We start from the raw sequence: 12,342 nt of genomic DNA, 5'->3' as shown, positions 1-12,342 counted from the left end.
TATATATATATAACAAAATTATACAATATATATCAATTCTTTTTCTCCAGATACATTTTTACTTACGCCCACTTCCTTATTAACTCAGTATCTTGATATTTTACAGATTCTATATTCATAAACGCTTTAGCGGTATCAAAAGTTTCAAACTGCACAAAAACAGATCCTTTAAACTTAAGAACTTTATCTTTATCTTGATATTTCCTCATCTGCAAAGTAAAATTTGAGATAGTAAACGCATTAGAAATAATTTTCGATATACATATTTATTTCGATATTCATATCCGGCAATATATTAAATCTGTCAAATATTCCAAATAATCAAATAGATTAAGAAATAAATAGCACAAATACATTGATTTGTTTGTTCTTATTTCGGTTCAAAACATAAAGATGTTTAGTATAATTAACAAATTAATATCAGAGCGTGAGCGTGGCATGGCAGACAGCGTACTGGTCTATCATGCCAGATATCCCGAGTTCGATCTTGACAGAGATATCTAACCAAAATATTTACGCTCGTGTCTCCTCTCGGAAAAGGCCGGCAACCTCCCGAGAGTATCCTTGCCCACAGAAACCTCCAAAAAATCCGCCGTTCGGAACCGACATTAACTATAAGTCTCATATGCTTGTGGCAATTGAATAATCAATGTATGTACCATAAGCATATGAGAGAGGTGTAACACAGGCCAGAGGCCTAATGTAAGAGAAAGAAAAAGAGAAGAAGAAATTAATATCAGGATAATTTACTCATTGCTCAAAAATGTCATATTTACTTATTCTATATCAAACAAATATTTTTACCACAATCGTTTCAAATGGCTTGTATGGTTCAAAAAAGACTTTCAATTTGTCAATAGTTGTGTCAATGAACGGAAAGCCTTTGACATAAACTGTTCGAGCTTCCTGAGCTTTCCTATATCCTTCATTGTATTCTGGCAGGGGATGCTTTGGAGAGCGACGTATCTTTTTCTTATCCTCAGATATCTCCATGAGATCGCTGGTTTCCAATGCTTTCAGAATTACATCGACATTTTTGCTGAGAGCAGCCAGCATTTTAAAGTTTAACATGATAGTCATTGGAATCCAGCCTTCGTCTAATTTTGTTTGTTCAATGAGAAATTTGTCTCTCTGCATATTTACATTACCAAAATAGTACTGTAAAAAGAAAATAATATTAGTTATAATATTATTTAGTAACACAAGTTGACATAAACATCATTCTGTCTCTCTTAATATTTAAGAGGCCTATTTTTCTTCCTCATATTTATATGAAAAAGAACAGACCTCCTATTCTTGAAAAGAAACATATACAAAATTCTAAGAAAATATTATAGTATGTATTGTAATATACTGTAGGCCCAGGTCTGTAGGCCCACATCTAAGTCTCAGTCCAAACCTTGCTTTAAAAGACTTTAAGTCATAAGTCGAAAGAGATTAAAGGCTGATAATCTTAAGACAATGTCTTAGATTTATAATCTTAAGACAGTGTCTTAGGAATTAAGTTTTATGTAACTTTGTTAGCGCATTGGTTACGCATAAGAATTGTCTTATGACTTATTCCTTAAAGATACTTAATATTTATACTTTAATACGCATTTTACAATAAGCCATTAGTCATAAATCAGAAATTAGAAGTTGGAAATTGATCAATCGCAGTCATCAATTTCCAACTTCTGATTTATGATTAATGGCTTATTGTAGAATGGCCATCACATGAGCCATAAAATAATTCTTGTGTGTTACTAAAGACGTAAGATTTAAGTCATAAGACATTGTCTTAAGATTATAAATCAGCTTTCTATTAAAATTCTAAGTGACAATAATTTCTGCCTTTAAACTGTTTTTGCGCAGTCTTTGGGCTTTAATCATTAGACTTAAACAAATTGAGCGAAACCCAACTCTACAGCTTAAAAGCATAAGTTCTGCCAATATATTATCACTTATCATTTACAACTTAAGGTCTGAGCACAAGAATTGTCGTAACACTTACTTAGAGACTTAAGTTGTAGACATAAGTAATGCACAAGCTTTGGCATATGACATATGATTTATTGATGTCTCTTAGAGACACAGCAATAAGTACGTCATACGTGAAAGTTTGTGCGTTACTTATGTCTACAATTTAAGTCTAAGTAAATGTTACGACAATTCTTGCCCTTACAGCTTACAGCTTATGGCTTCTTAAAGCAAGGTTATGGATTTAGCCTTAAGAATGCTTGGATTGATTTTTTTACACAGTTCATCTTTTTTCTTTTCAGTGTGAAAAGAAAATCAAGAAAGATGAACTAAGAAATTCAGTCTTGAGGTATGGAAAAACAATAGGTCTTTGCTTGTTGTTTTTTCATACCTCAAGATTGTCTTGTTATCTCTAACAAGACAAACTGACTTGCATAGACTTGCGTCACCAAATAAAAAGAATTCTTTGTTTCCTCAATAAGCAATTTTTCTACATCTTTATATTATCAAAGTATTATAAAAAGAAATGAAAACTAGAGCTATACCGCATAGTGATCTCGTATGAGAACGATTGATTCGTAATCTGCGAGATTCGATTCTGACTCTCACTCCGTGTCCTTGATTTTAAAAAATATAGCATACATTTATTACTTGTTTGGGTAATTGTTATAATTCAAAACTACTGAGACGTGATTCAAATTTAATGTAAAAAAAAAAGAAGAATAAACTGTTCCTTTTCGCGCGCATGAACACAAAATACGAAATATATACCTCTACTTGTGTCTTAATCTTTGCCAAAAGAACTTCAGATGGTTCTTCCACATCTTTTCCGTTCTCTTTTGTCTCTTGCTCTGCTTTTTCGTCGATGGCGTCAACAGGCGGCGTGTCGCTAACCTCGACGATAGTCTCTGTGATCTCGTTGGTCTCAGCGGCAGAATCACCGTTTAAGTGATTATTGCCACCTTTTACCTCTTCCTTTACCTCTTCCTTTATTTCTTCCTTTATTTCTTCCTTTATCTCTTCCTTTGTTTCTTCTTTTGTCTCTTCTTTCGTCTCGTTTTCCATATTTAAATATCTATCTGATGACAATTACTGAAAAAATACGGCGCAATTTCTGAAATAACGACTACTATATGCTTTATATTCTTGAACTCCGAAAGCGAAAAGAAAGGCTACACACGTGCTCCGATTTGAGCCGAAAACGGAAATTAACGGAAATGAGCTACGCCGCTAACTCAATTTAACAAGAAAGGCGTACGATTATTCGGCGGTGATTATATAGACATTAGGTCTGTTCACGTTGCATGAAATAATTTTGCACTCCAAATAATTTTGCACTTAAAATGAAATAGATATACATATTTTGCCTTAAAAAGAAAGAAAGCGAAGATGTCGGTGCTAAAAGTGCAAGCAACGCGAACAAACCTATTTATAGATGATTTCCAATTAACAAATATTCACTAGGAAACATCTATAACGTTATTTTATATTTCTTTTTTATATATTTTTCTATTGTAATATATGCACAATAAAAATTATTCATAATATAACAATTAAAAAATATGAATCGCTAAATGTTATTAAATTGGAAAAGAAGATAAAAATTATCGCAACGTAAAATCTAGTAACTTTTACATTTTATACTTAGTTTTACTAGAGTATGGAGATTCAGGATTGCCAATTAGAGATTAGACTTTAACTCCAATCACAAACTTTATCGTAATCCACTTTGTTCTAATTGGTTGGATTAAATTCTAATAAAATTTAAATCTTGCAATCTTCAATTTATTAAAATGATCATAATACATTATTTAAGGGGAAATACTTTGAAATTTCCAAAAGAATCAAAATTTTTTTATAAATTTTAAAATATAATTTGAAGACTTATAATTAATGTGCAAAAAGTTTCAAGTGGATATTCGAATTATTTCTAGAATTTCTGACCGAAACTGAAAACAAACATTCACGTTATATCATAATTCTAACTAAAACCATATAGTTCTTTTTCATAAATATTAATTTTAATAAGTGTAATTATTGTTTCAATAATTAAATTATGATGTTTTTATGAAGAAGAAATACTTATATATTTTTTGGCCAAAATTGACACCAATAAAATATTTAGTTTTCGATTTCGGCCGAAATTAAATTGTTTCAATAAATTATTTATGAAGAAAAAATATATGATATATGAACATGTCTATACATATCATATTTACCAATTATTTTCACTAGCAACCTTCTTCAGATTGAAATGTTTGAAGTTGTAACATTTGCAGTTGATGTCTGTATCACAGTATGCTTTGCATCTTCCAATATTCAATTTGAACAATGAAGCACACGTCAATTGATAAGAAAGGTTCGCGAGAAATAAAAGGACGCGCAACTCGATCGAAAAGGAGAAAACTTCTGAATCGTTGTATGATTAAGCGCGAAACGGCAAGTACTAGTGCCTCCATAAAAAAGTTGAAAACAAATTCAGTGGATGTACCAATAGACGCATGTCATATACATATACATTACAATATACATTTTTTGTATCTAATATAACTTTGATCCTCTTTATTTTCTCATGTCACAGACAGTTAGAATAATAAAGCTAATCAACAAATATGTACAAAATAATGTCAAATGTTCAGATTTCTTTTTGGTATTATCAAGAAATATAAAAGTACTCAGACGGCTATACAATGTTCGTGTGCCTTTGAATTAATTAATTTCAAGATCGTTGACATTCTTCCTCCTGATCCTACATCAAAGGTTCGCGGGAAAGCAGTTCCCGGGGGTCTGTTGTACAGCAGCTGCATGCACTGCTCCCATTTCACAGACGATATAATTTGTTTCGGCAAATATTTCCTAATTAATGCCGTATTGCCATACGGATACGCCTTGTAATTGGAATAGACGTGACATCTGAAATCGTCGAATTCTAACGTGTGGAGCATCTTGCCGAAAGACTTGAGCGCTGGTTCCATCAATCTTGTGTGGAAAGCACCCGATACCGGCAGCCTAGTTAACTTGAAAAGTCCGTACTTCTTCGCGTTCTTTTCTATGTATTCAAGAGCTTGAGTATTCCCAGCCAAGATCTTCGATTGAGTATACAAATATACTGCCACCCTACAATCATTCTTTTCATAATATCTAACACCATATTTCTATATATATGTTTATTATAAATTACCTTAAATTAAAAAAATTAATAATTAAATTTCATTACAATGAATGTAATATTATATAATAGGCGTATATAAAGCCTTGTCCAGATCAAACAGAACAGTGTTAGAAACCGACAATGTATTCAATAAAATTCAATTTTAAATTCAGGAAATTATGGGATATATTTGTATGATACATTTTATTGGATACATAGTTGTCGACAAATAATAAAAGTAAAAATGTAGATAATATCAAATGATAGATAGATTAGATAGGTGTTTCCCAATAAGAGACATAATAATCACTTCATCTTTGTTTAACATTGGCAAATAGCAAGAATTGATGCAACAGTAATGATTTACTGTGTTACATTTCATGTTGCTGAAAAGCATCCAGTTTGCTTACAAGTTTATGTTTTTGATCTCTAGGCAATAAAATTTGAAAGAATATCAATAATTAATATTGTCAATATATGAATATAAATAGAAAAAGAAATGACAATGTCAATGAACATAATATGTTGGATACAAATCCATAATAAAAATAATAGTTATTGAAATTCTTTAGAACTATATCATGATTTTTTCAAAATTCAAACACTGCAACTTTAATACAGAGTTTTATTTCAGAGTTGTGACATTTTCACAGGATTAAAAAATATGATATTTATAAATATCAAAATATTCGATATATACCAATGTATTTCAAAAAATATATGTATATTCAAATATAGATAGATTTCAAATATAGATATTTATAAAATTTTTCTATCTTACAGAATTCTATCTTAAAGAATCTAGACTCATATGCCAAAGTTTTTTCAAAGAATCATTAAAATTGTTACCCACCAATAAAATGGTTTGTTTGCTATATTTTTATTATTTAGATTGTCGATGAGAAAATTTCTTGATCTAGACAAAGCTTAGTACAGGAATAGTTGAAATGATTCTTACTGACAAACTGGTATCTCTATACCACAATCTTGTACCCATTTCTCAGCATCCTTGCACGCCTGTGATACTGAAGCTTGTGGAGAACACTGGACTGATAACATTCCTTGAGGACATTTGTTAGAAGCGTACTGCATCGCAGCGCCTCTCACAGAGACCAATCTGAGACCGTTCTCGAAGGATAAAGCGCCTGAGAAGATCAGGGCAGTCAGTTCTCCTACACTATAGCCCACGGCTGCTTTACATGTTTCGAATACCCTGGGCCTTTCCTCACGGAGTTGCTCCAGTGCAGCCAATGAACTCACCACTGTGGCCGGCTGATTAAAGCAAGTCTGATTTAGTTTCTCCTGTGGACCTTTTAGGCAGAGTTCTAGTAGATTGTATCCCAGAATCTCGTTGGCTATCTCGAACAATTCTCTCGCCTGTGGAAAGCGCAAATATTTCTGAACCATACCAACTTTTATGGTACCCTGTCCTGGAAAGAGCACAATGCAAGTGTCTAATGGATCAATCTTCGGTTTAACAACTTCCTCGACTGAGGTAGGAGCACCGGCCGGATAAGGACTCGTTGTCCAATTTGTATCCTTGACATCGCTATAAGTGGCAGCTTCCTTCAAAAGGCGAGAAACGTTCTCCTCTCCCAAGGAAGATTCGACATCGTTCGCAGCACATTCATTTTGTGATTCGCTGATATTCGATGTATTGCTACTGTCGTTTTTCGTGATAGTGGAGTCAGAGTTGTTCACCTGACTCAAGAATAACAAACGACTCAAGCAGGGCGCTGTTTTAGCAGGTAAAACCCGCTGGAATATCGTTACTGGCAGCATTGTGATTAACGACCATTAACGCTAATTCAGAATATATAATTCAACATATATCCTATTCGTAACTGTCAATTTATAATTATCATTAATTACAACGTTGAGTTGCAATCTCGTGTATCGCATGCCTATTCTATCATAGTCCTATTTTATCATAGTCATCATAACATAACCAATCATAAAACACATGCCCGTCACCCGGTATTGAGATTTGAAAAAATTTACGAACAATGTGAACATAAACTACTGAACTTCGAACGCACAGAGGTGCGTTCAGAAATTACGCCTAGGTAACTCTAGAGTGCTTTAGTGTGCACCTCAGACGTTCAGAAACTTCAGGTATAATTTACCCAAGCGTTCAAAAACAAGTTAGATCACTCTAACTTCACTCTATCGTCAATCTACTTTTCAGTTGGGTAAAAGTCGCCCCGCATGCGCAATGCGCATTTCGCACTATAAAATTACGTGTCTGATAAAAGTAAAATTAAGTTACACAATTATTGAAAAGTTTTTAGGTCACTACGTTCAATATACAATTGATTTCTAGAACAAATACGATCTCTTTTTCGTGATTGTAACAACAATTAATCTTACTTTTATGCCTTTTCTCAATCTTAATCGATGTTCACCCAATTGCATCACCCAAGGCGTTCAAAAACTCCTTCGTCTATATCACTCTGAGGTGCACCTAGAGTTTATCTCATTCTATCAATACTCAGATTTCCTGAACGAATCTCAATAGTTAGATATTCGCACGGTGTAAACGGTATAACGATACGGCAACATGCGACGCATGGTATCCAATTAACATATTACGTTTCCAGAAGAACTATATGTCTATTGGATATCGCGTGTCGTATGTCGCGTATTGCACACTAGACGTGATGAATGATGAGTAATGAGCAATAAAAAATCCAATAAAAGCTCTGCTTTTTCTCACAATGCAAAACAAAGCTCTCTGTAGGTCTGTTGCATGAAATCATCAAATATTTTTTCATTTTAAATGAGACATATATTTAGCCTTAAAAAGAGAAAAAGCGAAAATATTGAGTGTAAGAAGTGCAAGCAACGCGAAAAGATTATTGGATATCGCTCATACAATAGTTCATCGTTCTCCTGTTACCAGTAGATCTTGTTCGACTTGCTTACACTTTTTACACTCAACATCTTGCTTTCTCTCTTTTCAGAGCCAAATATATATCTATCTCATTTTAAGTGTAAAAAGTGTAAAAAACTGTAAGCAAGTGACTATGTTTAAGCGCACAATAGAAGGAATAAGGAATTAGAAATAAAGAATAAACAATTTTAACTTATTAGAAACTGTATTCCGTGTATTCCGATGTATTCGATTTCTGATAGATTAGAATCGTTTATTCTTTATTTCTAATTCCTTATTTCTTCTATTGCGCAGGGCGCAATAAGGTCTTAAACGATTCGATTTACAAAATTTAACATCAATGTATGAAATTGGCCAATCATAACTGTTCCTTTTAAGAATGGAAGGTGATTGGCCATTTTCATAAAATTGATGTTACAACTTTGACATAAATCGAACTGTGTAAATGTATAGTTAGTAATGTATATTGTATATTGGGATCTGGATATATCTAACAAACGAGGATTAAAATGAATTGAAATTTTTTTCTATTCGAATGCGTATTTTAAATAGCGAATACTTTTTTTGGATTTAATTGCGGATTCAATTGAATTCAATTAGATTCAATTGGATGCAATTGGATTGAAAAATTGCATTTCCTATTCAAATTTTGAATTGAATAGTATTCACAATGTGTTGTGCACAGAAAAAAAAATATTTTTAGATTAAAAGGACAGATTTATAGAGATATGCTCCATGCAATTCCTATATATAAATGCATTCAGGATTGAAAAGCATTTTAACATTCGTAAATCAATATTTCTGAAAATCTGAATCCATTTCAATTCATTTCAATTCATTCTCGTTTGCTGAGTATATCAACGATTTTTCTCCTCATTCGCTCTATCCTTCTCGCTTTAAATGAAGACAAGAAAGACAGATAAAATCGAGAAGATCTGAACGAGTGGAAGAGAAAAATCGTTGGCATTTCCGAACTCCAATGTGCATTACTGCTTATTACTCTTGATGACTCATATTCCTCGGATAACTTTGACGATATTTTGAAGCTGTCGAAGACACCTATTTCAATTCTCTCTACTCTTTTTCACAAATATTGTACATATATAACCGAATAAAATATATCAGTTATTCTTAAATTACAATAATTAAGAAATAATTGAATAATAATTTACTTATCATTTAAATAATTATTTAAATAATTCTTTACTTGATGATTTTATGTTTAATGAATTCTTCAAACACATCACAATAAACGTCTAAAGTATAACAAAATTTAAAAATTTTATCAATAATATGTTTAGGATAGTTGTAATAAAATAAATAATTTTATAAGAAATTTCCTTAAATTGTATCTACACATTTTCATATAAAACATTAAATTTATCCATGATTGTCGCAAATATAATACATCTCATGTTCGCACGTATCTAATTGTTTCATTCTGTTACAATCGCATGATTTATAGTAAGTAAACCAGGGTATGGTGTCAATGTTGTTGCTGAATAATTATAACGTATCATTCCATGCACAGATCTTTAATTGGACCAAAATAATTCGTTTATAAATAGCAATAATTAACCACGTGTTGAACAATAAACTTTCGCTGAATACATTTAAGTTTTCATAACGTTATAAAATCGATCAATTGAAGAGCGACGAAATGTAGCTTATGATAGACAATTAATTAATTAAAGCAATCAGGACCTTCTATGACATTATAATTTTATTTCATATAAAATATACTTAATTTATATAACTTTAATTTTACTTGGTCGTAAACTCGATTCCGATATGCCTGGTGTTCTCATTCTCTTGGCTAAAGGTGTCATCTTTGCTTTTCAATGTCAATAAGCGTGTTCATGAAGTGGCGCGAGGACAGTGTCGAGGCGCGATAATATTGTGAGCTAATCGCCACATGTATATGTACACATATACACGAGTTAAGAAAGAGAGAGATGGAGAAAGAAATTGTCGCAACGCTAATCGTCGCCGATCGTGCCAAATCATCCCCTCCTCGCCGCAGCAAGAGCGCACCTTCGAAGGGAGCGGGGTGCAGATCTTGCTAAAATAAAAGCGAAACAAGACAGGGCCCATGGGGAGTGACGAGACGAGCCCGCGGCGTGTAGAAGAGCCGGGCATTTTTTTTTTGCAGTACGCGCGAGTGTGAAACCAAAGAAGGTACCGTATCGCACCCTCGGAGGCTGCATCATCGGTGGAGAACAATGAACAATAATTTTCACAGTGAAATTTTTTCACAGAGAGATTTCCTTTCGTTATTCGTGCTTTTATAGAATCACCTGTGTAGTGAAATCAACAATATCGACATTTCTAGATTTTTTACAGATTGTCTGCTTTGAACATGAGATTTTCGACTTTACGTCATTCATTGTTAAATATTATAATTAAACTAATTCTTTGAATTAAATAATATTTCGTTAGTTTCTATTTCTATGGGTCAAAATATATTATTTTAACAAATCGTGTGATTAAAAAAGCCAACCATGTCTCATCAATCCATCCATTCCTAGTATTGAATTGTTTAATTTTAAAACAATGTCCATTTGACATTCATTTTATAAATAATAGTGATCAAACTTTAATAAATCAATTTAATAGATATATCTTTTGTATGAATTAAATTATTTAATTTTATTATTTTAGTTAACTTAAAATAACATTAAATAAGAGGATTTCCTGGAATGATTAAAAATGACAATAAATTATACACAAAATCGTGTATAATTTTACATCACAAATTTAATAGTGGTCGTTTATATTCTATTTCATCTGCTAAAAGAAATTATAATCCCATCAAAATGCAATAAAAACGATAGTTATAAATATTGCTTCATAATCGTGATTATTTCATACTGTCTTATTTCTTGATGCACAGAATAATTGAATGGGTATTTTATATAAGCATCAAGACATTTGAGCACAGTTTGTAAATTGTATGGCATTTTGTTTCGCCACAAATACCTCAAGTTAATTGATACCTCAGCCAAATGGTTTGTTATGTCTTGTGATGACCCATTTCTTTACACGATATATGTATATACTCAATCGACTAAATAAATCCTATCGAAAATTAAATTAATGTTTGATTACGCTCTCGCAGTTTAAGAAAGTAACGGAAGCGAAAAATAAATTGATGTTATAAATTTAAAAAAAAACAGATATGAAATAGATAAAAGAAAATGAAGGGATACTTTTTAATTACTTATCAAGCCAATTTAAATTCGTAATGTCAAATTTTATTCAAGTTAAGTCATTTTTTAATCATTTCCATAGGTCGCCTTTGTTTCTACTCAATAATTGTTATTTTAATTAATTGTAAAACAATAAAGTTAGACACTTTAACTGAAGAAATGTATCAAATTTGATTCAAATGTAGTTATTATTATTAAGTGTATATGTTAATTTACTTTAAAACTAAATTGTAAGCAATTCAACTTGCATAAAAATAAGTCGACTAGATGACTTCTTTTAATCATTGTTTTGTATTAAAATAATACATTTTAATACACATGAAAATGAAAATAACCAAATGTTTTTTAATTCAACGAATTGATATAAATTGAATCCGTAATTTACAATAATATTTATAATTAATAATGACACGCAACACGTAATTGTTTGTAGGTTCATTATCGAAGTGAGTACATATTATATATATATATAACGAGATTACAATGTGGACGGACGAAGAAGCTGCACCATGGGACATCGAGGAACCCGCTCCGCAAGCCGAAAGTGTGGCGGAAGGTACGCCTGCTGAGACTGCTGAGAAACCTGTCTTGAAATTATTAAAGCTTGAGCCGCCACATTACAATCATCATTGGGTTCGACCACTGTTTCTTAATTACGCGTATCTTTACGATTATAGGTAAGATACGAAAATACATAATTTAAGACGTTTTAATTGCTGATTAATACAATTGTACAAAAAATATAGAGGTTAATATAAAATTAATCAGATCGTTAAAAAATAGTGTGCAATCTTTGACGGAAGAAATTTTTTTTGTTTACCAAAAACCGAGCTTAAACCGAGCTTTTTTTAATTTAAATAATTTTTTTATTTTAAATATCTTGAGACAGAAGACTGTCTAAATAGGTGAATAAATAATGTGTTTTAAAATGTAAATTTTAAAATGATTGAATAAAATATATATTAATTTAACATATCACAAAAGGTTAATTTTTCAATCTCAGAAAAAATATGCTTCCATGTTTTGTTTGTGTTTATAAATTGTGTCAGTATTACTTTTGTTTGTGTTTTAACTTTTTAAATAATTTTTATCTTCTAATATATTTATTTTATGAGAAATAAATGCAAATT

General features: G+C 31.5%; 3 protein-coding genes across 3 annotated transcripts in view; 1 reads left to right on the top strand and 2 right to left on the bottom strand.

Moving 5' to 3' along the window:
- Positions 1 to 3,182, bottom strand: part of LOC108694413 (la protein homolog) — a 4,318-nt gene extending 1,136 nt beyond the window's left edge. The window contains 3 exon segments of the mRNA XM_018203859.1: positions 36 to 209; positions 805 to 1,158; positions 2,731 to 3,182. Of these exon segments, the coding sequence (XP_018059348.1) occupies positions 36 to 209; positions 805 to 1,158; positions 2,731 to 3,024 (822 nt within the window). The 5' untranslated portion in view covers positions 3,025 to 3,182.
- Positions 3,183 to 4,634: 1,452 nt separating this feature from the next.
- Positions 4,635 to 7,081, bottom strand: LOC108694410 (probable malonyl-CoA-acyl carrier protein transacylase, mitochondrial). Its single transcript, XM_018203855.1, has 2 exons — positions 6,069 to 7,081; positions 4,635 to 5,076 (listed from the first exon to the last, which is right to left on the bottom strand). Exons 1-2 carry the CDS (start codon positions 6,890 to 6,892, stop codon positions 4,635 to 4,637), a joined length of 1,266 nt encoding a protein of 421 aa, XP_018059344.1. The 5' UTR covers positions 6,893 to 7,081.
- A 3,079-nt stretch (positions 7,082 to 10,160) lies between these two features.
- Positions 10,161 to 12,342, top strand: part of LOC108694412 (flightin) — a 2,742-nt gene continuing 560 nt past the window's right edge. The window contains exons 1-2 of the mRNA XM_018203858.1: positions 10,161 to 10,181; positions 11,646 to 11,889. Of these exons, the coding sequence (XP_018059347.1) occupies positions 11,696 to 11,889 (194 nt within the window). The 5' untranslated portion in view covers positions 10,161 to 10,181; positions 11,646 to 11,695. The remainder of the gene's footprint in view (positions 10,182 to 11,645; positions 11,890 to 12,342) is intronic.

Source organism: Atta colombica, unplaced genomic scaffold, assembly GCF_001594045.1.
Source record: "Atta colombica isolate Treedump-2 unplaced genomic scaffold, Acol1.0 scaffold12, whole genome shotgun sequence".
Lineage (NCBI taxonomy): Eukaryota > Metazoa > Arthropoda > Insecta > Hymenoptera > Formicidae > Atta > Atta colombica.
Note: the sequence above shows the minus strand (reverse complement) of the source record. Positions and strands in the feature narration are given on the sequence as shown.

Bases quoted from the DNA above. Each gene is read 5' to 3' on its own strand.
- LOC108694410 (XM_018203855.1), bottom strand. From the start codon at position 6,892: ATGCTGCCAGTAACGATATTCCAGCGGGTTTTACCTGCTAAAACAGCG. The intron at 5,077-6,068 runs GTAAGAATCATT...GAATGATTGTAG, and splicing joins ATAGAGATACCAGTTTGTCA to GGTGGCAGTATATTTGTATA.